This window comes from Bufo bufo, chromosome 4 (assembly GCF_905171765.1).
Source record: "Bufo bufo chromosome 4, aBufBuf1.1, whole genome shotgun sequence".
Lineage (NCBI taxonomy): Eukaryota > Metazoa > Chordata > Amphibia > Anura > Bufonidae > Bufo > Bufo bufo.
In genome coordinates, this window is record NC_053392.1 from 229472301 (window position 1) to 229492707 (window position 20407).

The 20407-nt window shown below is 43.9% G+C and overlaps 1 protein-coding gene across 1 annotated transcript in view; it reads left to right on the forward strand.

Moving 5' to 3' along the window:
- LOC120997971 (probable cation-transporting ATPase 13A5) overlaps nucleotides 1-20407 on the forward strand; it is a 393800-nt gene that overhangs the window by 247049 nt on the left and 126344 nt on the right. Inside the window, exon 22 of the mRNA XM_040428358.1 lies at nucleotides 7569-7611. Within this exon, the coding sequence (XP_040284292.1) occupies nucleotides 7569-7611 (43 nt within the window). The remainder of the gene's footprint in view (nucleotides 1-7568; nucleotides 7612-20407) is intronic.

Here is a 20407-nt window from a genome sequence, read left to right on the forward strand (position 1 = left end):
GTTCATAGCACAGCCGACAACAGGAGGAAGAAGAGCGTGGGCGGTGAGGAGCGGTGGCGTCCAGGAGCAGGAAATGTAAGTGGTTTATTTATTTTATTAAATATGAGGGAATAGGGTGTGATCTGAGACAATCAGGGCTGCTGGGGGCTAATATGACATGCACTGGGGCCTGCTGGGGGCCAATATGAGAGGCAATGGGGCTACTGAGGGCTGATATGAGGCAATCGGGGCTGCTAAGGGCCAATATGAGAGTCAGTTTGGGCTACTGAGGACTGATATGAGGCAATGTGGGCTGCTGGGGCTTAATATAAGAGGCAGTGGGGGCTGCTGGGGACTGATATGAGGTCTGATTGGGGTCTGAGGACTGATTTGGGGTCATTCCCACTGAGCTGAGGTCTGATTGTGGGTCTGATCTGAGGTCTTGTTGGGGTCTTATTAACATTGGGGGTCTGATTGGGGCTGTTAGCTGAGGTCTGATTTGAGGTCTAATGAAAAAATGCTTTTTCTTATTGTCCTCCTCTAAAACCTAGGTGCGTCTTACGGGCCAGTGCATCTTATAGGGCGAAACATACGGTACATACAGCGATCTCCTCCTCAGTATAGGGAAGAGCGATTGTTATGTCACCGCTTTTCCCGATACTGAATCATTGTTTGCCGGCAGCAGATTAGACACCACAATCCAGCGCCTGCAAACAATTATTTTTAAACCTGTCGAAAAATTTGGATTGACCGATGAATGGGCGTTTGTTCATTCATCTGCTAATCGGCGGCAGTATTAGACTGCCAGATGATCACTAAAGAGTGTTCGTAGTAATCGACAGCTGTAATACACCCTTAACAGCATCGGCCCACAGAAGATTGCAAAAGCATTCCAAACATATATGGGGAGGTCTGCTTTAGCTATTGATATATTGGGAATGATAATGGCTAGAGATATAGGCCTGGTCTTATTTGAAAGCTGGCATTCCAAGCAATACCAAAATCACAGCATTATATCCATTACATTGGAAGATATAATAGTTAGAAATTGGGATGATAGAGTATGCGGTTGAAAGTGAAAGTAAAAACAAGTTTCACTTATTGCACTCCTGACTCAATATCTGTAGCTGCTACCAATCCCAGGATATGAGCAGTTAAAAGCAGCCCTCCCCCCCTCTTAAGTCTGGTTTGCTTTGGGCACTTGGAACAGCAAACCTTCCCCAGTCGGGCACTTGGGAGCTGTTTTCCAGAAGAATGAAAGCAATTTTTCTGGACATGGAATAAAGACACAAAGTACACACAGGTATGTTAGGAACGCATTTGCAATCTTCTGTGGGGCAATGATGCTATATAGTTGAAAGTGATGGGATGGAAAAAATGATTTAATGTCTAATAGGATCCTAATTATATATATATATATATATATATATATATATATATACAGTATAGACCAAAAGTTTGGACACACCTTCTCATTCAAAGAGTTTTCTTTATTTTCATGACTATGAAAATTGTAGATTCACACTGAAGGCATCAAAACTATGAATTAACACATGTGGAATTATATACATAACAAACAAGTGTGAAACAACTGAAAATATGTCATATTCTAGGTTCTTCAAAGTAGCCACCTTTTGCTTTAATTACTGCTTTGCACACTCTTGGCATTCTCTTGATGAGCTTCAAGAGGTAGTCCCTTGAAATGGTTTTCACTTCATAGGTGTGCCCTGTCAGGTTTAATAGGTGGGATTTCTTGCCTTATAAATGGGGTTGGGACCATCAGTTGCGTTGAGGAGAAGTCAGGTGGATACACAGCTGATAGTCCTACTGAATAGACTGTTAGAATTTGTATTATGGCAAGAAAAAATCAGCTAAGTAAAGAAAAACGAGTGGCCATCATTACTTTAAGAAATGAAGGTCAGTCAGTCAGCCGAAAAATTGGGAAAACTTTGGAAGTAAGGGCTATTTGACCATGAAGGAGAGGGATGGGATGCTGTGCCAGATGACCTGGCCTCCACAGTCACCGGACCTCACCCCCATCGAGATGGTTTGGGGTGAGCTGGACCGCAGAGTGAAGGCAAAAGGGCCAACAAGTGCTAAGCATCTCTGGGAACTCCTTCAAGACTGTTGGAAGACCATTTCAGGGGACTACCTCTTGAAGCTCATCAAGAGAATGCCAAGAGTGTGCAAAGCAGTAATCAAAGCAAAAGGTGGCTACTTTGAAGAACCTAGAATATGACATATTTTCAGTTGTTTCACACTTGTTTGTTATGTATATAATTCCACATGTGTTAATTCATAGTTTTGATGCCTTCATAGTCATGAAAATAAAGAAAACTCTTTGAATGAGAAGGTGTGTCCAAACTTTTGGTCTGTACTGTATATATATATATATATATATATATATATATTAGCAGAAGGACCCGGCTTTGCACGGGTATATTTCATCTATTTCATTTTATGTTTCCATGTGTCGTAAAAAGATATCAACAGTTTCCCCCATAACAGTGACCTCTACAGTGCCCGCCCCTTTAACAGTGATCTCCACAGTGCCCCCCCCTTTAACAGTGACCTCCACAGTGGCCGCCCCTTTAACATTGACCTCCACAGTGGCCGCCCATTTAACATTGACCTACACAGTGTCTGTCCCTTTAATAGTGACCTCCACAATGCCCACCCCTTTAACAATGACCGCATCTTTAACAGTGACCTCCACAGTGCCCACTCCTTTTACAATGACCACCCCTTTAACAGTGACCTTCATAGTGGCTGCCACTTGAGCAGTGACTTCCACAGTGCCCGCCCCTTTAACAGTGACCTCCACAGTGCTCACCTCTTTAATATTGACCATCCCTTTAACAGTGACCTTTATAGTGGATGCCCCTTTAACAGTGACCTTCACAGTGACCTCCACAATGCCCACCCCTTTAACAGTGACCGCCGATTTAACAGTGACCTCCACAGTGCCCACCCCTTTAGCAGTGTCCTCCACAATGTCCGCCCCTTTAACAGTGAGCTCCACAGTGCCCGTCCCTTTAACAGTGACTGCCCCTTTGACAGTGACCTCTACAGTGTCCGCCACTATATATACAGGGTGGGCCATTTATATGGATTCACCTTAATAAAATGGGAATGGTTGGTGATATTAACTTCCTGTTTGTGGCACATTAGTATATGTGAGGGGGGAAACTTTTCAAGATGGGTGGTGACCATGGTGGCCATTTTGAAGTCGGCCATTTTGAATCCAACTTTTGTTTTTTCAATAGGAAGAGGGTCATGTGACACATCAAACTTATTGGGAATTTCACAAGAAAAACAATGGTGTGCTTGGTTTTAACGTAACTTTATTCTTTCATGAGTTATTTACAAGTTTCTGACCACTTATAAAATGTGTTCAATGTGCTGCCCATTGTGTTGGATTGTCAATGCAACCCTCTTCTCCCACTCTTCACACACTGATAGCAACACCGCAGGAGAAATACTAGCACAGGCTTCCAGTATCCGTAGTTTCAGGTGCTGCACATCTCGTATCTTCACAGCATAGACAATTGCCTTCAGATGACCCCAAAGATAAAAGTCTAAGGGGGTCAGATTGGGAGACCTTGGGGGCCATTCAACTGGCCCACGACGACCAATCCACTTTCCAGGAAACTGTTCATCTAGCTGGCATGTTCCCTGAGTTTTTCCAGCAAGATGGTGCACCACCACATTATGGGTGTCCGGTCCGAGCATTCCTAGATGAACAGTTTCCTGGAAAGTGGATTGGTCGTCGTGGGCCAGTTGAATGGCCCCCAAGGTCTCCCGATCTGACCCCCTTAGACTTTTATCTTTGGGGTCATCTGAAGGCAATTGTCTATGCTGTGAAGATACGAGATGTGTAGCACCTGAAATTACTGATACTGGAAGCCTGTGCTAGCATTTCTCCTGCGGTGTGGCTATCAGTGTGTGAAGAGTGGGAGAAGAGGGTTGCATTGACAATCCAACACAATGGGCAGCACATTGAACACATTTTATAAGTGGTCAGAAACTTGTAAATAACTCATGAAAGAATAAAGTTACGTTAAAACCAAGCACACCATTGTTTTTCTTGTGATAGTACCAATAAGTTTGATGTCACATGACCCTCTTCCTATTGAAAAAACAAAAATTGGATTCAAAATGGCCGACTTCAAAATGGCCGCCATGGTCACCACCCATCTTGAAAAGTTTCCCTCCTCACATATACTAATGTGCCACAAACAGGAAGTTAATATCACCAACCATTCCCATTTTATTAAGGTGTATCCATATAAATGGCCCACCCTGTATATTACTGTGCAAGCATTTTAGGCAGGTGTGAAGCAACTAAGAATGTTTTAAAAAATAGAAGTTACATAGTCACATAATATGGCTGAAAGAAGAAATGTCCATCAAGTTCAACTAAGGGATAAGGGGACACAAATTTTATAAAAAGGGTAGTGGGACCCAGATTTGTACACATTTTCATAAGCATTAATGTCATTTACTTTTAGGAATTCATCTAAGCCCTTTTTAAAACTGCCCATTATTCCTGCTGTGACCAAGTCCTGAGATAGACTATTCTACAGATTCACTGTCCTTACAGTAAGGAATCCTTGACACCTTTGGAGACTGAACTTTTTTTCTCCAGACAGAGGCAGCGCACCTTATCTTTTGAGGGGATTTTACATGGAACAGCATTTTGCCATATTTTTGAAGGCACATTTATATATTTTATAGGTTAATCATGTCCCCACTAATACATCTCTTCTCAATTGTAATTCTATAATTCGTTCCTTATAACAAAGACCCTCCATGCCTCTTATCGGTTTAGTTGTTCTCCTCTGTACTTTTTCCAGCTCTAGGGCATCCTTTCTTTGGACTGGTGCCCAGAACTAAACTGCATATTCCAGATGAGGCAGCACCAAAGCTTTGTAAAGTGATAACATTACATCCCTGTCCTGTGAGTCCATCCCTTGCTTAATACATTACAATGTCCTGCTAGCCTTAGAAACAGCTGATTGACATTGTATGCTGTTTTTTAATCTATGATCTACAAGCACATCCAAATCCTTCTCTACAAGTGACTCTTCCAGTATTACTTCCACTAGGACATATGATGCACGGAGAATATTACTACCAAGATGTATAACTTTACATTTATCCACATTGAACCTCATTTGCCAAGTTGATGCCCAATCAGTGTCCAAGTCAGCTTGTATTTTATGGACATCTTCCATAGACTGCACATTACTATATAGCTTAGTGTCATCTGCAAAAATTAATCCCACCCTCGATATAATTAATAAATAAATTAAATAATAGCACTGAACATTGGGGTACACCACTTATAACCTGGGACAATTCAGAATAGGAGTCATTGAACATAACTTTCTGGACATGGTCCTTTAGCCAGTTTGCAATCCAATTACAAACTATACTTTCTAAGACCTTATTTTACTCACTAAACGTCTATGAGGGACAGTATCAAATACCTTTGCAAAATCCAAGAACACTACATCCAAAGCCGCCCCTCTGTCCAGGCTACTACTCACCTCCTCATAAAAACAAACTGTCACAATGCGGTTTACTTTGACAGTTGTGGCCGCATAGGCTGGCTGCATACCCTCTCTCGTACTGGCTGCAGGCCGAAACCTGTGTATGCTGGTTGCTTGGGGTAGCCTGCTGGCTGCGATGTCTTGTGTGAACTATGCCTGTGAATGTGTGTACTACCCGTGTCTGCATCTCTGTACAGTTTTTGTCACTGTTGCAGTGCAGGCTGGCTGTAGGCTCTCTCGCATACTGGCTGCAGGCTGACACCTGTGTATGCTGGTTACTTGGGACTGCATGCTGGTTGCGGTGCTGTGTGTAAACTGTGGACTGTGTTTGTGGCTCCCTTTTCTGTATCTCTGTGGCTCCTGTGACAGGGGCCATGCAGGATGGCTGCATGCGCTTTGTGTACTGGCTGTGGGTGTTCCCATGTATGCTGGTTCTGCGATGCGTACTGGCTGTGGCCTTGTTTCTGAACAGGGTCTGAGTATGGATGCATTTCTGTTTGTGTCACCGTGACATGGGTTGTTTGTGTTCTGGCGTACTGGCGTACTACCTGTGTGTTCTCTTCTCTGTTCATGTAGGCTTCCCTCCCTGTTTGGTTTTGATGGGGTTAACAGTCCCTGGTCTGTTCCTGGGTGTGGCTTATCAGGTGTCCTCATTATGCAGCTATTGCTATCTGTGAGCTGTGGGGCTTGTGGTCAGTCTATCTTCTGCCTTGCTGGGTGTTGCACCTGGCTGCTCACCAAAGGGGATCAGTCTGTCCTGTGCCTTGCTGGGTGTAGCCCCTTGCTGCTGACCCAGGGGGTTTTGCCATCTGCCGTTGTTGTGGTGTCACCTGGTAATGTGTTGTTGTTGCCTTGTCTGATGTTCTGTACCTGTTCTGTGTTGATGTTGTTATCCATGTTCATGCCGTACCTGTTCTCTGTCTGGATTCACTCTGTTCCATGTCTAGCCTAGCAGTTATCCAACTGCATCTGATAGCCTGGCAGTGCTAAACTGCTTCTGATCCTGTCCTATGTCCAGCCTGTCAGTGCTAACTGCTTCTGATCTAGTCTGTTCCTTGTCTGTCCTGCAGTGCCTTACTGCTTCTCTTCCTGTGTTTGTCCTGCCTTCGTGAGAGGGTCCCTGGGTTCTCTGGAGGGAGGATCTCTAGTCTGTGTGCAGCTCTGCCTGTGACTGCCATGCTTCCAATCCGCTTAGGGTGCTTATATGCTGGTTCCCGTTTGTCTTGTTGTCTGTTCCATGTACTAGTGTTTGTAAGGGTTCCAGTTCTGTTTGTTCCGCTGGTGCTTGCACCTGCGTGGTTTCTTGCAGGTAGGGGCCAAGTGTACCGGGACCTTTCTGGAGGTGTTACCAGTGAGCCCTCGGCCCAGTTCATCCCCACCACCAGGGGCTCTGTGAAGAACGGGGCTCACTGGCTCTCCGCCCTCTGGGTTTTGCCTCTGGTCTGCCGGTGCAATTGGTTCTGTGGTAGTGCTACCACTATTATCTAACCTGCATATGTTACTGTCATTTTCTTTTATTACACATGTAATAAAGTACTCAGTTGGTTCCTGGTCTGAATCTTGCCTGTGACCTCTTTCCAAGATGTCCCGGAGGTCTGCCTTGGGCCTCCGGAATGTGACACAAGCCAGGTTAGTCTGTCCTTGGTGAACCCATGTTGGTTATCACTTATGATATTATTTACAGTCAAATACTCCTGTATATAGTCCCTTAAGAGTCATTCAAACATTTTCCCCACAACAGAAGTTAAGCTTACTGATCTCTAATCACCTTTGGAGGACCTAGAACCCTTTTTAAATATGGGCACCACATTTGCCTTACGCCAGTCACTTGGCACTGTACCAGTCCCTAGAGAGCTTATTTTTATGAATTAACAAAATGAATAAAATACAAAGTGAATGAACAAAAGAGAAACCTAAATATAAGTATGTATATGCATGTATAATTTATATAAATAAATATATATATATATTTATTTATTTATTTATTTTTTACTGTAGACAAATATGTATTACACCTAAACCTTTTTGTTTCAGCTACTTTGTTGGTATGTGTGGAGATGGAGCCAATGACTGTGGGGTAAGTACATGCTAACATGATAAAACACAGATTGATTTATTATGATATTTTACCATTGACTGACATCCTTCCGTTGTCAGTGTGTGGCTATGAATATGAATATACAAATAGTTGTCAATCGCTACTTGAAAGCCCAGAATAAGCAAGAATTTAAATGAAAGAGATAAAAGTTATTCAAAAAAACTGTATAATATTCTGTTCAGTACCTCCTGCTTTATAACATGCCACTTGCAGATTCATTTTCATGACAGGTTCCTTCTAAAACTAAATTAAAAAAAGTGTTCAGGAAAGGATTAGCAACAGTATGTCCGACATAGATACAGTACATGGAAAGTTTTTTTTTTTTTAGGCTAAGTATATTAGCCCTACTGGCACACAGAGCTTACTAAAGGCAGTTTTTAGGTCTTCTAGGACACATTTTCTTCTCTCTTGTCTTTCTACCTTTTTTTTGAGAGAGATTTTATTCTCCCCTACTGCTTTAAGCTTTTTAAAACAATTTAAGCAATAGCAAATAATGTCAGAGTGACACTGACATATATAGCTATGGTTGACTGTGTTAACTAATATTCCAAAAATTGTTCCTTATGGGGGGCAGAAGGTGTTTAAACAAAACATGCTGTTTTCAGAAAAAAAAAATCTTGTCCTCAACAAGCTTTCTAAAAATGATCCCTTAATGGGAGCAGATGCTTGCCCGTGTATATACACAAGGTAGTTTCAGAAGAAACAGTCAATTGTTCTGAACAAGCATCCAAAAATGATGCCTTAACATAAGCTGATGCCTGCCTGTTTATACACACACAAGTGTAAATGTCAGAGTGTTCTGTCTTCATACACGTTCACACAGTGTGCAGTCTGGCATTCAGCATAAACCATTCTTCAAAATAAGAGGAATGTTCTTTGTAGTCTAACTTGTTTATTGGTAAAACTATAAGAATGCAAATAGCATGTATAAGTATAAAGTATAGATAGCATATACTATAACAATTGTATTAACACTGAAGCATATGGTAAAATGGCTGTCTGTACATAGGATTACATGTCTAGCTAACAGTAGTAACACTTCCCTGAGTAACAATTACAACTAGCTGAACAGCTCTGCATAGCACAATATCCCTGAAACAAAAGGTAGATTTATCATCAGATATGCTTTTACAAGGATGGTGAAATTTAAGAAGGAGATATGCAATATCTCCCTCATTTTGCTTTTATAGCAAAGGTCTAAAAGCATGGCTATCGAATAGTCATCCATTTACTTGATGCTATCAAAACACCTGTCAGTACATAAGAAAGCAGGCAGGCAGATTGCCATGCGCTCCACCTTGCCTGATGATCTAGTTCTTCATGACTCCCACTCCCCACTCCGACGATGATTGGTAATCATGGCCAGTGTTATCAGCAGCAGCCCTTTTCTCCTGCACAATCAACTCCTGCTCTTCCTCCTCCTCTAGTAGTAGCTCCTCATCCTCCTCCTCTATTTCCTCCTCCATTGGACTTTGTCCGTGTGGGTCTCCAATAGCTATAGGCCAGCCAGCAAAATGCGGAAGCTGTTCTTATTCTGCCATCCCTTGATGCATCAGAGTGAGTGTTTGCTCTAATATAAACATCAGTGTAACTTTGACATTAGACAGTGGCAGCTCATGCATGACACCTGCCGATTACTCAGGCCCTTTGAAGCCACTTTATTTGTCAGTCGCCAGGACTATGGGATGAATGACTTCATTACACTTCTTCATGTCCTGGAGAGGATGATGATAAATCTTACTGGCGAGGGGACAGAAGACATGGCACCTATATCTCATGGCCACATGAGCCCTGTGTAGGCTGAACTGGCACAGGATGAGGAGGAGCAGGGGTGGGCTGGGCCAGTAGATGTTTAGGGGTGAAGGTTTCCTAAATTCATATGTTTCTGTATCCACTGGACGCATATATAATTGAGCATGCTGCAGTGCTGGTGGGACAAGGGAACCACTGGTTCCCTGCCCCAGAATTCCCGTCACATCGTTGTGATATATAGGCGGCGCAATGACATCACTGCGCCACCTGCCATGTTCCACAGGAGCAGGCTTGCCAGAGGAAGCCGGCTGCATTGTGGGACTGTGCTGGGACAGGTGAGTATAGACTACCCTCCCCTATTCTCTCCTTATGTCCTAACCCTAATACTGGCTCCTGACCCTAAAACTGACCTCTAACACTGATGCTAATACTGACCCTTAACCCTAGTACTGACCCCTAATCCTAATACTGACCCCTAATACTGATCCTTAACCATAGCACTTACCCTAATACCGGCCCCAAACGCTAATACTGACTCCAAGTCGCTTTGGATAATTCGCTTTGAGCTTGTCACATCTTATCACTGGGATTTTTGCCCATTCCTCCTTGCAAAACTGCTCCAGCTCCTTCAAGTTGGATGGTTTGCGCTTGTGAACAGCAATCTTTAAGATCTGGGCTTTAACTAGGCCATTCCAACACATTTCCATGTGTCCCCTTAAACCACTCAAGTGTTGCTTTAGAAGTGTGTTTGGGGTCATTGTCCTGCTGGAAGGTGAACTTCCGTCCAAAACACAGATCACGCACAGAGTGGTACAGGTTTTGCTCAAGAATATCCCTGTATTTAGCACCATCCAGCTTTCCCTCAGCTCTGACCAGTTTCCCAGTCCCGGCTGCTGAAAAACATCCTCACAGCATGATGCTGCCACCACCATGTTTCACTGTGGGGATGGTTTTCTTTGGGTGATGTGATGTGTTGGGTTTGCTCAAGACATAGCGTTTTCTTTGATGGCCGAAAAGTTTAATTTTAGTCTCATCAGACCAGAGCACTTTCCTCCATACATTTTGAGAGTCTCCCACATGCCTTTTCACAAACTCACAACGTGCCTTTTTGTTTTTAGCTCAAAGTAATGACTTTCCTCTGGCCCTTCTGCCATATAGACCAACTCTATGGAGTGTACGGCTTATTGTCCTCCTATGTACAGATCCTCCAGTCTCTGCTGTGGAACTCTGCAGCTCCTCCAGGGTTACCTTAGGTCTCTGTGCTGCCTCTTAGATTAACGCCCTCCTTGCCTTGTCTGTGAGTTTTGGTGGGCGGCCGTCTCTTGGCAGGTTTGCTGTTGTGCCATGTTTTTTCCATTTGGTTATGATAGATTTGCTGGTGCTCCTGGGGATCATCAAAGATTTGGATATTTTTTTTATAACCTAACCCTTACTTGTACTTCTCAACAACATTGTCCCTTACTTGTTTGGAGAGTTCATTGGTCTTCATGTCAGTGTTTGGTGAGTGATGCCTCTTGCTTAGGTGTTGCAACCTCTGGGTACTTTCAAAAAAAGAGTGTATATGTAATGACAGATGATGTGACACTTAGATTGCACACAGGTCGACATCATTTCACTAATTATGTGACTTCTGAAGGTAATTGGTTGAACCAGAGATTTTTATGGGCTTCCTAACAAAGGGGGTGAATAAATACGCACATGCCAATTTTCTGTTTTCTATTTCTAAACAATAGTTTTATTTATATATTTTTCTCATTTCACTTCATCAACTTAGACTATTGTGTTCTGATCCATCACATAAAATTCAGATTAACAAAACATTGAACTTAAGGCTGTAATGTAACAAAACACGAAAAAAGTCAAGGGGGTGAATACTTTTGCAAGGCACTGTATATCCTGTTCATTATTACTGTATTTACATGGTTCTGTGGAAAGGGTTAATAAATACTGAGAGACTGTTAGGGCTTTGATTGAGGAGCTGGTAATTTTCCACAGCTGCCATAGGGTTTAAAGAAGACCATGTTTTGGAGGGAAAAACCCAGACTTGTTTACCACCATGATTTGGAGGGAAAAACCCAGGCTTGTTTACCGCCAAAAAGCAGACAGCCTGACCTTTTAAATGTTTGGTTTTAGCTATGTTGTTATGTCTAGAAACTTGTTTTTGTTTGGAAAACCTGCTATGTCATTGCCATAGAGTATGATTGAAGCTCTAATGTAAGTCTGTACCAGACGGGAGCTGAAACAATGTATCTGTTTTGCTGAGTTTCTCCACTCCACCCCTCCCACTAGAAGGTTCTAGTCTAGCAAAAACTGTATATAAGGAGAGCAGTCAGAGCCCCTAGTGTGCTGCAGTTAGGGACCAGTGCTTGGAGGGGAGACTCATGCCAGCCTGCATGAGTGACCAGAAGAAGACGCTGGGATGGGGACGCTGATCCACAGACCATGGGTCAGTAGCCCTGTGACTAAGGAGCCACCCAGTCTACTGAGCTACAGACCATGGGCCTTCTAAGAGAGAGAGGGACAGCTAGCTCAGGCCTTTCCTCAGCATCAAACCCTTCTTCTGCAAGGGAGGAGACTCAGCCAGACTACTGAGTGACCAGAAGAAGACGCTGCGATGGGTATACACTGCCACAGACCCTGGATCACCTGCCTTGGACCAGTGTACCAGCCTTCTAAAAAGAAAGAGGGACAGCTAGCTCAGGCCTTTCCTCAGCATCAAACCCTTTTTCTGCCAGGGAGGAGACTGGAGAAGTCAGTCCCATGCCTCGCCTGTATTGTTTTGTACCTGAATTCCTCCAATAAAGAAGCATCCTGGTTTACTGCAGACCCCGACTCTCTGGACTTATTTCCCATTGGGGTGCACCAAGCCTTACCATCCCTTCCGGAGAGCAGCAACATGTGGTGACACCTCAACGGTGTCCGGGGGACCCAGTGTAGCGTTGTGGCCACCCTAAACCCGGCCACTGTATGTACTGATATTTTGTATAATGGTATAATTTATACCTCATACCACACATATCAGCACACTGCTGTATATACTATATATACACACTGCATCGATTATACCTCTTAGCACCTGACCATCAGCAACATGTAACCTGTAACGTCACAACTTCTGTTACCCACTGCATATTAGCTTCTACTTAGTATTATAACAAAGTGTGTGTACACTGTATTCAGTGGGCACATATAAGAAGCACTATAACTGAAGGGGGCACTATAAGAGACACTATACATAAAGGAGGCAATTATAAGAGACACTATACATAAAGGGAGCACATATAAGAGCCCTGTACTTAAAGGAGGCACATATAAGAGGCACTTTAAATAAAGAGGGCACATTTAAGAGGTGCTATGCATAAAGGGGGCACATATAACAGGGACTATACATAAAGGGCACATGTAAGAGCTACTATTTATAAAGGGCACCAAATATTTGGCTCTATATACAGGGGGCACAGACCATTTGGCATTAGCATTAGCACTATATACAAAAGCCACAAAGCGTGTGTCACTACAGGGAGTGCAGAATTATTAGGCAAGTTGTATTTTTGAGGATTAATTTTATTATTGAACAACAACCATGTTCTCAATGAACCCAAAAAACTCATTAATATCAAAGCTGAATATTTTTGGAAGTAGTTTTTAGTTTGTTTTTAGTTTTAGCTATTTTAGGGGGATATCTGTGTGTGCAGGTGACTATTACTGTGCATAATTATTAGGCAACTTAACAAAAAACAAATATATACCCATTTCAATTATTTATTTTTACCAGTGAAACCAATATAACATCTCAACATTCACAAATATACATTTCTGACATTCAAAAACAAAACAAAAACAAATCAGTGACCAATATAGCCACCTTTCTTTGCAAGGACACTCAAAAGCCTGCCATCCATGGATTCTGTCAGTGTTTTGATCTGTTCACCATCAACATTGCGTGCAGCAGCAACCACAGCCTCCCAGACACTGTTCAGAGAGGTGTACTGTTTTCCCTCCTTGTAAATCTCACATTTGATGATGGACCACAGGTTCTCAATGGGGTTCAGATCAGGTGAACAAGGAGGCCATGTCATTATATTTTCTTCTTTTATACCCTTTCTTGCCAGCCACGCTGTGGAGTACTTGGACGCGTGTGATGGAGCATTGTCCTGCATGAAAATCATGTTTTTCTTGAAGGATGCAGACTTCTTCCTGTACCACTGCTTGAAGAAGGTGTCTTCCAGAAACTGGCAGTAAGACTGGGAGTTGAGCTTGACTCCATCCTCAACCCGAAAAGGCCCGACAAGCTCATCTTTGATGATACCCGCCCAAACCAGTACTCCACCTCCACCTTGCTGGCGTCTGAGTCGGACTGGAGCTCTCTGCCCTTTACCAATCCAGCCACGGGCCCATCCATCTGGCCCATCAAGACTCACTCTCATTTCATCAGTCCATAAAACCTTAGAAAAATCAGTCTTGAGATATTTCTTGGCCCAGTCTTGACGTTTCAGCTTGTGTGTCTTGTTCAGTGGTGGTCGTCTTTCAGCCTTTCTTACCTTGGCCATGTCTCTGAGTATTGCACACCTTGTGCTTTTGGGCACTCCAGTGATGTTGCAGCTTTGAAATATGGCCAAACTGGTGGCAAGTGGCATCTTGGCAGCTGCACGCTTGACTTTTCTCAGTTCATGGGCAGTTATTTTGCGCCTTGGTTTTTCCACACGCTTCTTGCGACCCTGTTGACTATTTTGAATGAAACGCTTGATTGTTCGATGATCACGCTTCAGAAGCTTTGCAATTTTAAGAGTGCTGCATCCCTCTGCAAGATATCTCACTATTTTTGACTTTTCTGAGCCTGTCAAGTCTTTCTTTTGACCCATTTTGCCAAAGGAAAGGAAGTTGCCTAATAATTATGCACACCTGATATAGGGTGTTGATGTCATTAGACCACACCCCTTCTCATTACAGTGATGCTCATCCCCTAATATGCTTAATTGGTAGTAGGCTTTCGAGCCTATACAGCTTGGAGTAAGACAACATGCATAAAGAGGATGATGTGGTCAAAATACTCATTTGCCTAATAATTCTGCACTCCCTGTATATACAGAAGACAGAGGGCATATGGAACTATATACAGAAGGCACAGAGTATGTGGCACAACAAACAGAGGGCACATAGCATGTGACACTACATACAGAGGGCACAGAATGTGTGGCACTATATACATAGGGCACAGAGTGTGTGGCATTATATACAGAGGGCACAAATCGTGTGGAACTACCATTGGGGGGATTGTGTGTAGCACTAATGCACTAATGCTGCTGTTATATTCAGGGCACTACATTTGTCACTAAGATGAGTTTGTGTTAGTATGCAGGGTGCCAATTTGTTGGAAAAGCGAGAAGCTGAAGATATTTTCTCAGCAAAATCTGCAGAGCCGTCATCAGAGATGTCATGATGGTGATCTGAACCAGATGGGGAAAAACTCAGGAGGAGACGTCACCTGTAAGGCTCCATTCACACTTCCGTAGCGTGTTCCACAGATCCGCAAAACACGGACACGGCAATGTGCGTTCCGCATTTTGCGGACCGCACATCACTGGCACTAATAGAATATGCCTATTCTTGTCCGCAATTGCGGACAAGAATAGGACATGTTCTATTTTTTTCGGGAACGGAAATGCAGACCCGTAAGTGCGGGTCGGCATTTCTGGAGCCGAGCCGCACTTCGTGATGCCCCATAAAAATGAATGGGTCCGCAATTCCATTCCATTGGTTCTGGTGCTGTGTTTGTGTGTTAAACATGCATCTGATGCTATACTTTGATCTAATACCACCCATTCACATCAGTGTTCTGCCACTGTCACAGATTCTGTCAAAACAACTGGACAGAAAAGTCCTGCATCCAAGACATTTTCTCCAGTAAAGAAGCAGCACCTTTAGCAAACCCCATTATAGTCAATGGAGTTTCTTCAGCTCAGGAGTTGGTAAATCTTGTTCCTCTAATGATAAAGCTATTTCTATGAACTCAAATATGTACTGTATCTGGGATTGCACATGTGTGTGCGATCTCAACATGAAAACACAACCAGCTGCCGCTGTTTAACTATTTAAAGCCCATTTACCTTTATAGCCTTTATATGGTAGGCAAAGTTAAATGGGTTAAGGATGGGCTGCTACATATGGGGCAGTGCTATGTGCTTGGCAGCCAGCCCACCCCTGAGGTAGAGGACGAGGAGGAGGACATACAGTTGCAAGAAAAAGTTTGTGACCCCTTTGGAATGATATGGATTTCTGCACAAATTGGTCATAAAATGTGATCTGATCTTCATCTAAGTCACACCTGCACTGTGAATGTTTACATGGTGTGTTAAATAAAAACATGGTAACATTTAATTCTTTGTGTGTTATTAGTTTAAGCAGACTGTGATTGTCTATTGTTGTGACTTAGATGAAGATCAGTTCACATTTTATGACCAATTTGTGCAGAAATCCATATTATTCCAAAGGGTTCACATATTTTTTCTTACAGCTGTATACGCCCAGGAATTTTATACAGAACTAGGTGGTTTATCTGCCCAAGCAACAGGAGAGGAGCATGAGGAGCTAGAGGGGGGCGACAAAGACAATGCAAATGACCCTGCTAGACCATAGCAGTATGCAGTGGAAATGGAGGCAAGGAGTCCCTCCAAGTCCCTTGCGCAAATGGCCAGATGCATGCTGAGTTGCTTGCATAGTGACAGCCTCACTATCACCATTTCGCAGGATGACTACTGGCTTTCCACAATGTTATACCCTTGCTACCAGTCCAAAATGGTGGCCCTTTTTACACCTTCTGAGAGGGATGAAAAACTCGACTACTATTGAGACATTCTTTGTAGTCAGTTGGTCGCTGCCTATGTGCGCCATCTCTCCTTCCTCACTAAGGTCTGATTGGGGGGACCCTCTGAGCTCATGCACCACTGCCATGACTGCTGGAGGGTTGGGGTGCAGGAGCAGCACCAGCTCCATCAGCATCAACTTAAGTCTTGAGTCTCTGATGAGCACTTTTCTTCTCCCACCTACTGAATAAACCACCCAGCAACAGGACATGCAGCGGAACCTGAACGATCAGGTGATGGCATACTTGGACTGCACCCTGCCACCCCACATTCAAGATCCCCAGGACTATTTGGCAGCCAAACTTGAATTGTGGCCAAGATTTCCTGCCCAGCCAGTAGTGTGGCATCAGACAGAGTGTTTAGTGTGATGGGTGGCATAGTTACCCCAAAGAGAACTCGACTTTCAGCACAAAATGTTGAGAGACTAACCTTTAGGGTCCACTCACACATCCGTATAAATTGGTCTGCATCCATTCCGCAATTTGCGGAATGGGTGCGGACCCATTCATTTCAATAAGGCCAAAAAAGATGCGCAGAGCACACAGTGTGCTGTTCGCATCCATAGTTCAGTTCTGCAGCCCCACAAAAAAAGAACAGAAAAATAAACAGTGATTTGAACACAGCCTTACTGCTGACACCTTCCCCACTGTCATGGGGCGACTACTTGAATCTTGGGCCACTGCATGGTTCAGTCCACGCCGATAAATTAGACATAATGCTAATATTAACTTGTAAGGCTTAGGCTACTTTCACACTGGCGTTTTGGTTTCCGTTTGTGAGATCCATTCAGGGATCTCACAAGCGGTCCAAAACGGATCAGTTTTGCCCTTAAAGGGTTTCTGTCACACCAATTTTCGCTATTAAACAGGCTGACATTATATGTCACACACACAGGGGGTGAGGTAGTGACTAGAGTTGAGCGGACACCTGGATGTTTGGGTTCGATGGGTTCGGCCTAACTTCGGAAAAAAGTGCAATTTACCCAGTGTGCTGTTATGGAGATATAACGGCCCTGACAGTGCTTACTGGTCCACGTATCCGTAGTGAGGTGCACCTTGCCACAGATGGCGTTGTGCAGCGCACAACTGATTTTGTCCCCTACTTGGTTGTGCAGGGAAGGGATGGCTCGTCTTGAAAAGTAGTGGTGGTTGGGCACGACATACTGTGGGACAGCCACCGGCATAAGACCTTTAAAACTATCCGTCTCCACCAGACGGAATGACAGCATTTCAAAGGCCAGTAATTTAAAAATGCTGGCATTCAGGGCTAGGGATCGCAGGTGGGTAGGGGGGTACTTCCTCTTCTTCTCCAGCGTTTGGGAGATGGAGAGCTGAACGCTTGCGTGGGACATTGTGGAGATGCTTGGTGACCCAGGTGTTGGTGTTGCTGGCAGATCCTCTGTTTGCGGGGTGGCAGGTGGCACTGTCACTCCAGAGGTGGATGAAGAGGCCGAGACTGCAGCAGAAGAGGAAGCAGGAGGAGCCAGAGACCTTTCTTGGTTTTTGAGGTGTCTACTCCACTGCAGCTCATGCTTCGCACTTAAATGCCTGGTCATGCAGGTTGTGCTCAGGTTGAGAACGTTATGCCTCGCTTCCGCCTCTGATTGCACAGCGTGCAAACCACTCGTGTCTTGTCGTCAGCACATTGTCTGAAGAACTGCCACGCAAGGGAACTCCTTGGAGCTGGCTTTGCTGTGCTCGGTCCCTTGCTGCGGTGGGCAGTAGGAGACGTACTGTCTAGAGGACGGCCGCTCCGCTTTTGCACCCTGCTCCCTCTTCTGCTGTGCTGGTGGCTCTGTGTGACCACCGCCTCTTCCTCCGAACTACATAGGTCACTCGCATGACCTTGATTCCATGTGGGGTCGAGGACCTCATCGTCCTCCACATCATCTTCCACCCAGTGTTCACGCCTGCCTTACTTGTCGGTCTGCACACTTTCGAAAGCCCCAGCAGTTGGCACCTGTGATTCATCATCATCCGAGATGTGCTGCGATGATCCTCCCATGTACTCATCTTGAAAGATAAGTGGTTGGGAAATTCCACTTCTGGGGCAGGGCTAGGTGGATGGCCCTGGCAAACCCTGCTAACAGAGTCATCAAAAAGCAGAAGAGACTGCTGCATGACTTGGGGCTCAGACTGCTTGGCTGATTTGCAAGGGGGTGAGGTGAAAGACTGATGGACAACGGCTGCAGGTGCCAACTGTGGTCTTTCAGCAGGACACTGGGTGGGAGACAATGTGAGAAGGAACTGGATCCACTGTCAGCAACCCAATCTACTATCGCCTGTACTTGTTCAGGCCTCACTATTCGTAGAGTAGCATTAGGCCCGACCAAATACCGCTGCAGGTTCTGTCGCCTACTCGCACCTGAGGAAGGGGTTTCACTTGTGCGTATAGCTGGCACAGATTGACCACGTCCTCGCCCTGCAACAGGAGCTCCACCAGCAGCACCACAACCTATGGCCACGTCCCTTATTTGACGCTCTCCTCATATTTTTCGAATTTAGGATCTTGCCCTAAATGGGTGTTTAATTAATAGTAGAATAGAACGACAGTATGTAAAGGGTGTTTCTCACACGGCCTTAACCAGAATAGGCCTCAATTAAAGATTTCTTTGCCCAAAATCGCTGTATTTCAAATGCCTGAATCAAACCCCTGTATGTAGAGGGTGTATCTCACAGGGTCTAAACCAGTGTAGGCCTAAATTAAATATTTATTTGCACAAAATGTCTGTATTTCAAATGGCTATATTTCAAATGCCTGAATCAAACCCCTGTATGTAGAGGGTGTATCTCACACGGCCTGAACCAGTGTAGGCCTGAATTCAATATTGGTGCACCAAATGGCGGTATTTAAAATCTTTGAATGTAACCCAAATGTATTAAGGGTGTATCTCACAATGACATCTGCATCAAAGGCTGCCAACTAAATTTTTTGTGCCCAAACGAGTGTTTAACAACTGAATTTTACAGCACTATATAAGCCTGTAATTTCACACGTCCTTATGCTGCAAGGCCTGAAAATAGTGGTTTTTGTCAAAAAAGTGTGTTTTTAAAACCCCAGAAAATGATGGGTGTATTTCTAGCTAAAATTGCCCACTGACTTGTCCAGATGTTGTAGATTGCCAAAAAAGTGTTTTTTTTGGTAACAGAATATGAAAGCTGTATATATTAAACTTGAATTTAACACTTGCAGATCAGGAAAATACTCACAATGTAAGTCAATGGGGACGGTTCCGTTTTCACTGACACAATAGAAAACGGATCTGTCCCCTATTGACTTTCAATGGTTTTCAAGACGGATCAGTTTTGGCTATGTTAAAGATAATACAAACCGATCCGTTCTGAACGGATGCATGCGGTTGTATTATCTGAACGGATGCGTTTGTGTAGATCCATGACGGATACATAGAAACATCGAAACATAGAATGTGTCGGCAGATAAGAACCATTTGGCCCATCTAGTCTGCCCAATATACTGAATACTATGAATAGCCCCTTACCCTATCTTATATGAAGGAAGGCCTTATGCCTATCCCATGCATGCTTAAACTCCTTCACTGTATTTGCAGCTACCACATCTGCAGGAAGGCTATTCCATGCATCCACTACTCTCTCAGTAAAGTAATACTTCCTGAAATTAGTTCTAAACCTTTGCCCCTCTAATTTAAACGATGTCCTCTTGTAGCAGCTTTTCTCCTCTTAAATATTCTCTCCTCTTTTACCTTGTTGATTCCCTTTATGTATTTAAAAGTTTCTATCATATCCCCTCTGTCTCGTCTTTCTTCCAAGCTATACATGTTAAGGTCCTTTAATCTTTCCTGGTAAGTTTTATCCTGCAATCCATGTACCAGTTTAGTAGCTCTTCTCTGAACTCTCTCCAAAGTATCAATATCCTTCTGGAGATATGGTCTCCAGTACTGAGCACAATACTCCAAATGAGGTCTCACTAGTGCTCTGTAGAGCGGCATGAGCACCTCCCTCTTTCTAATGGTAATTCCTCTCCCTATACACCCAAGCATTCTGCTAGCATTTCCTGCTACTCTATGACATTGTCTGCCTACCTTTAAGTCTTCTGAAATAATGACCCCTAAATCCCTTTCCTCAGATACTGAGGTTAGGGATTTAGGAGGCGAGTGTGAAAGTGGCCTAAGTTCACACTTC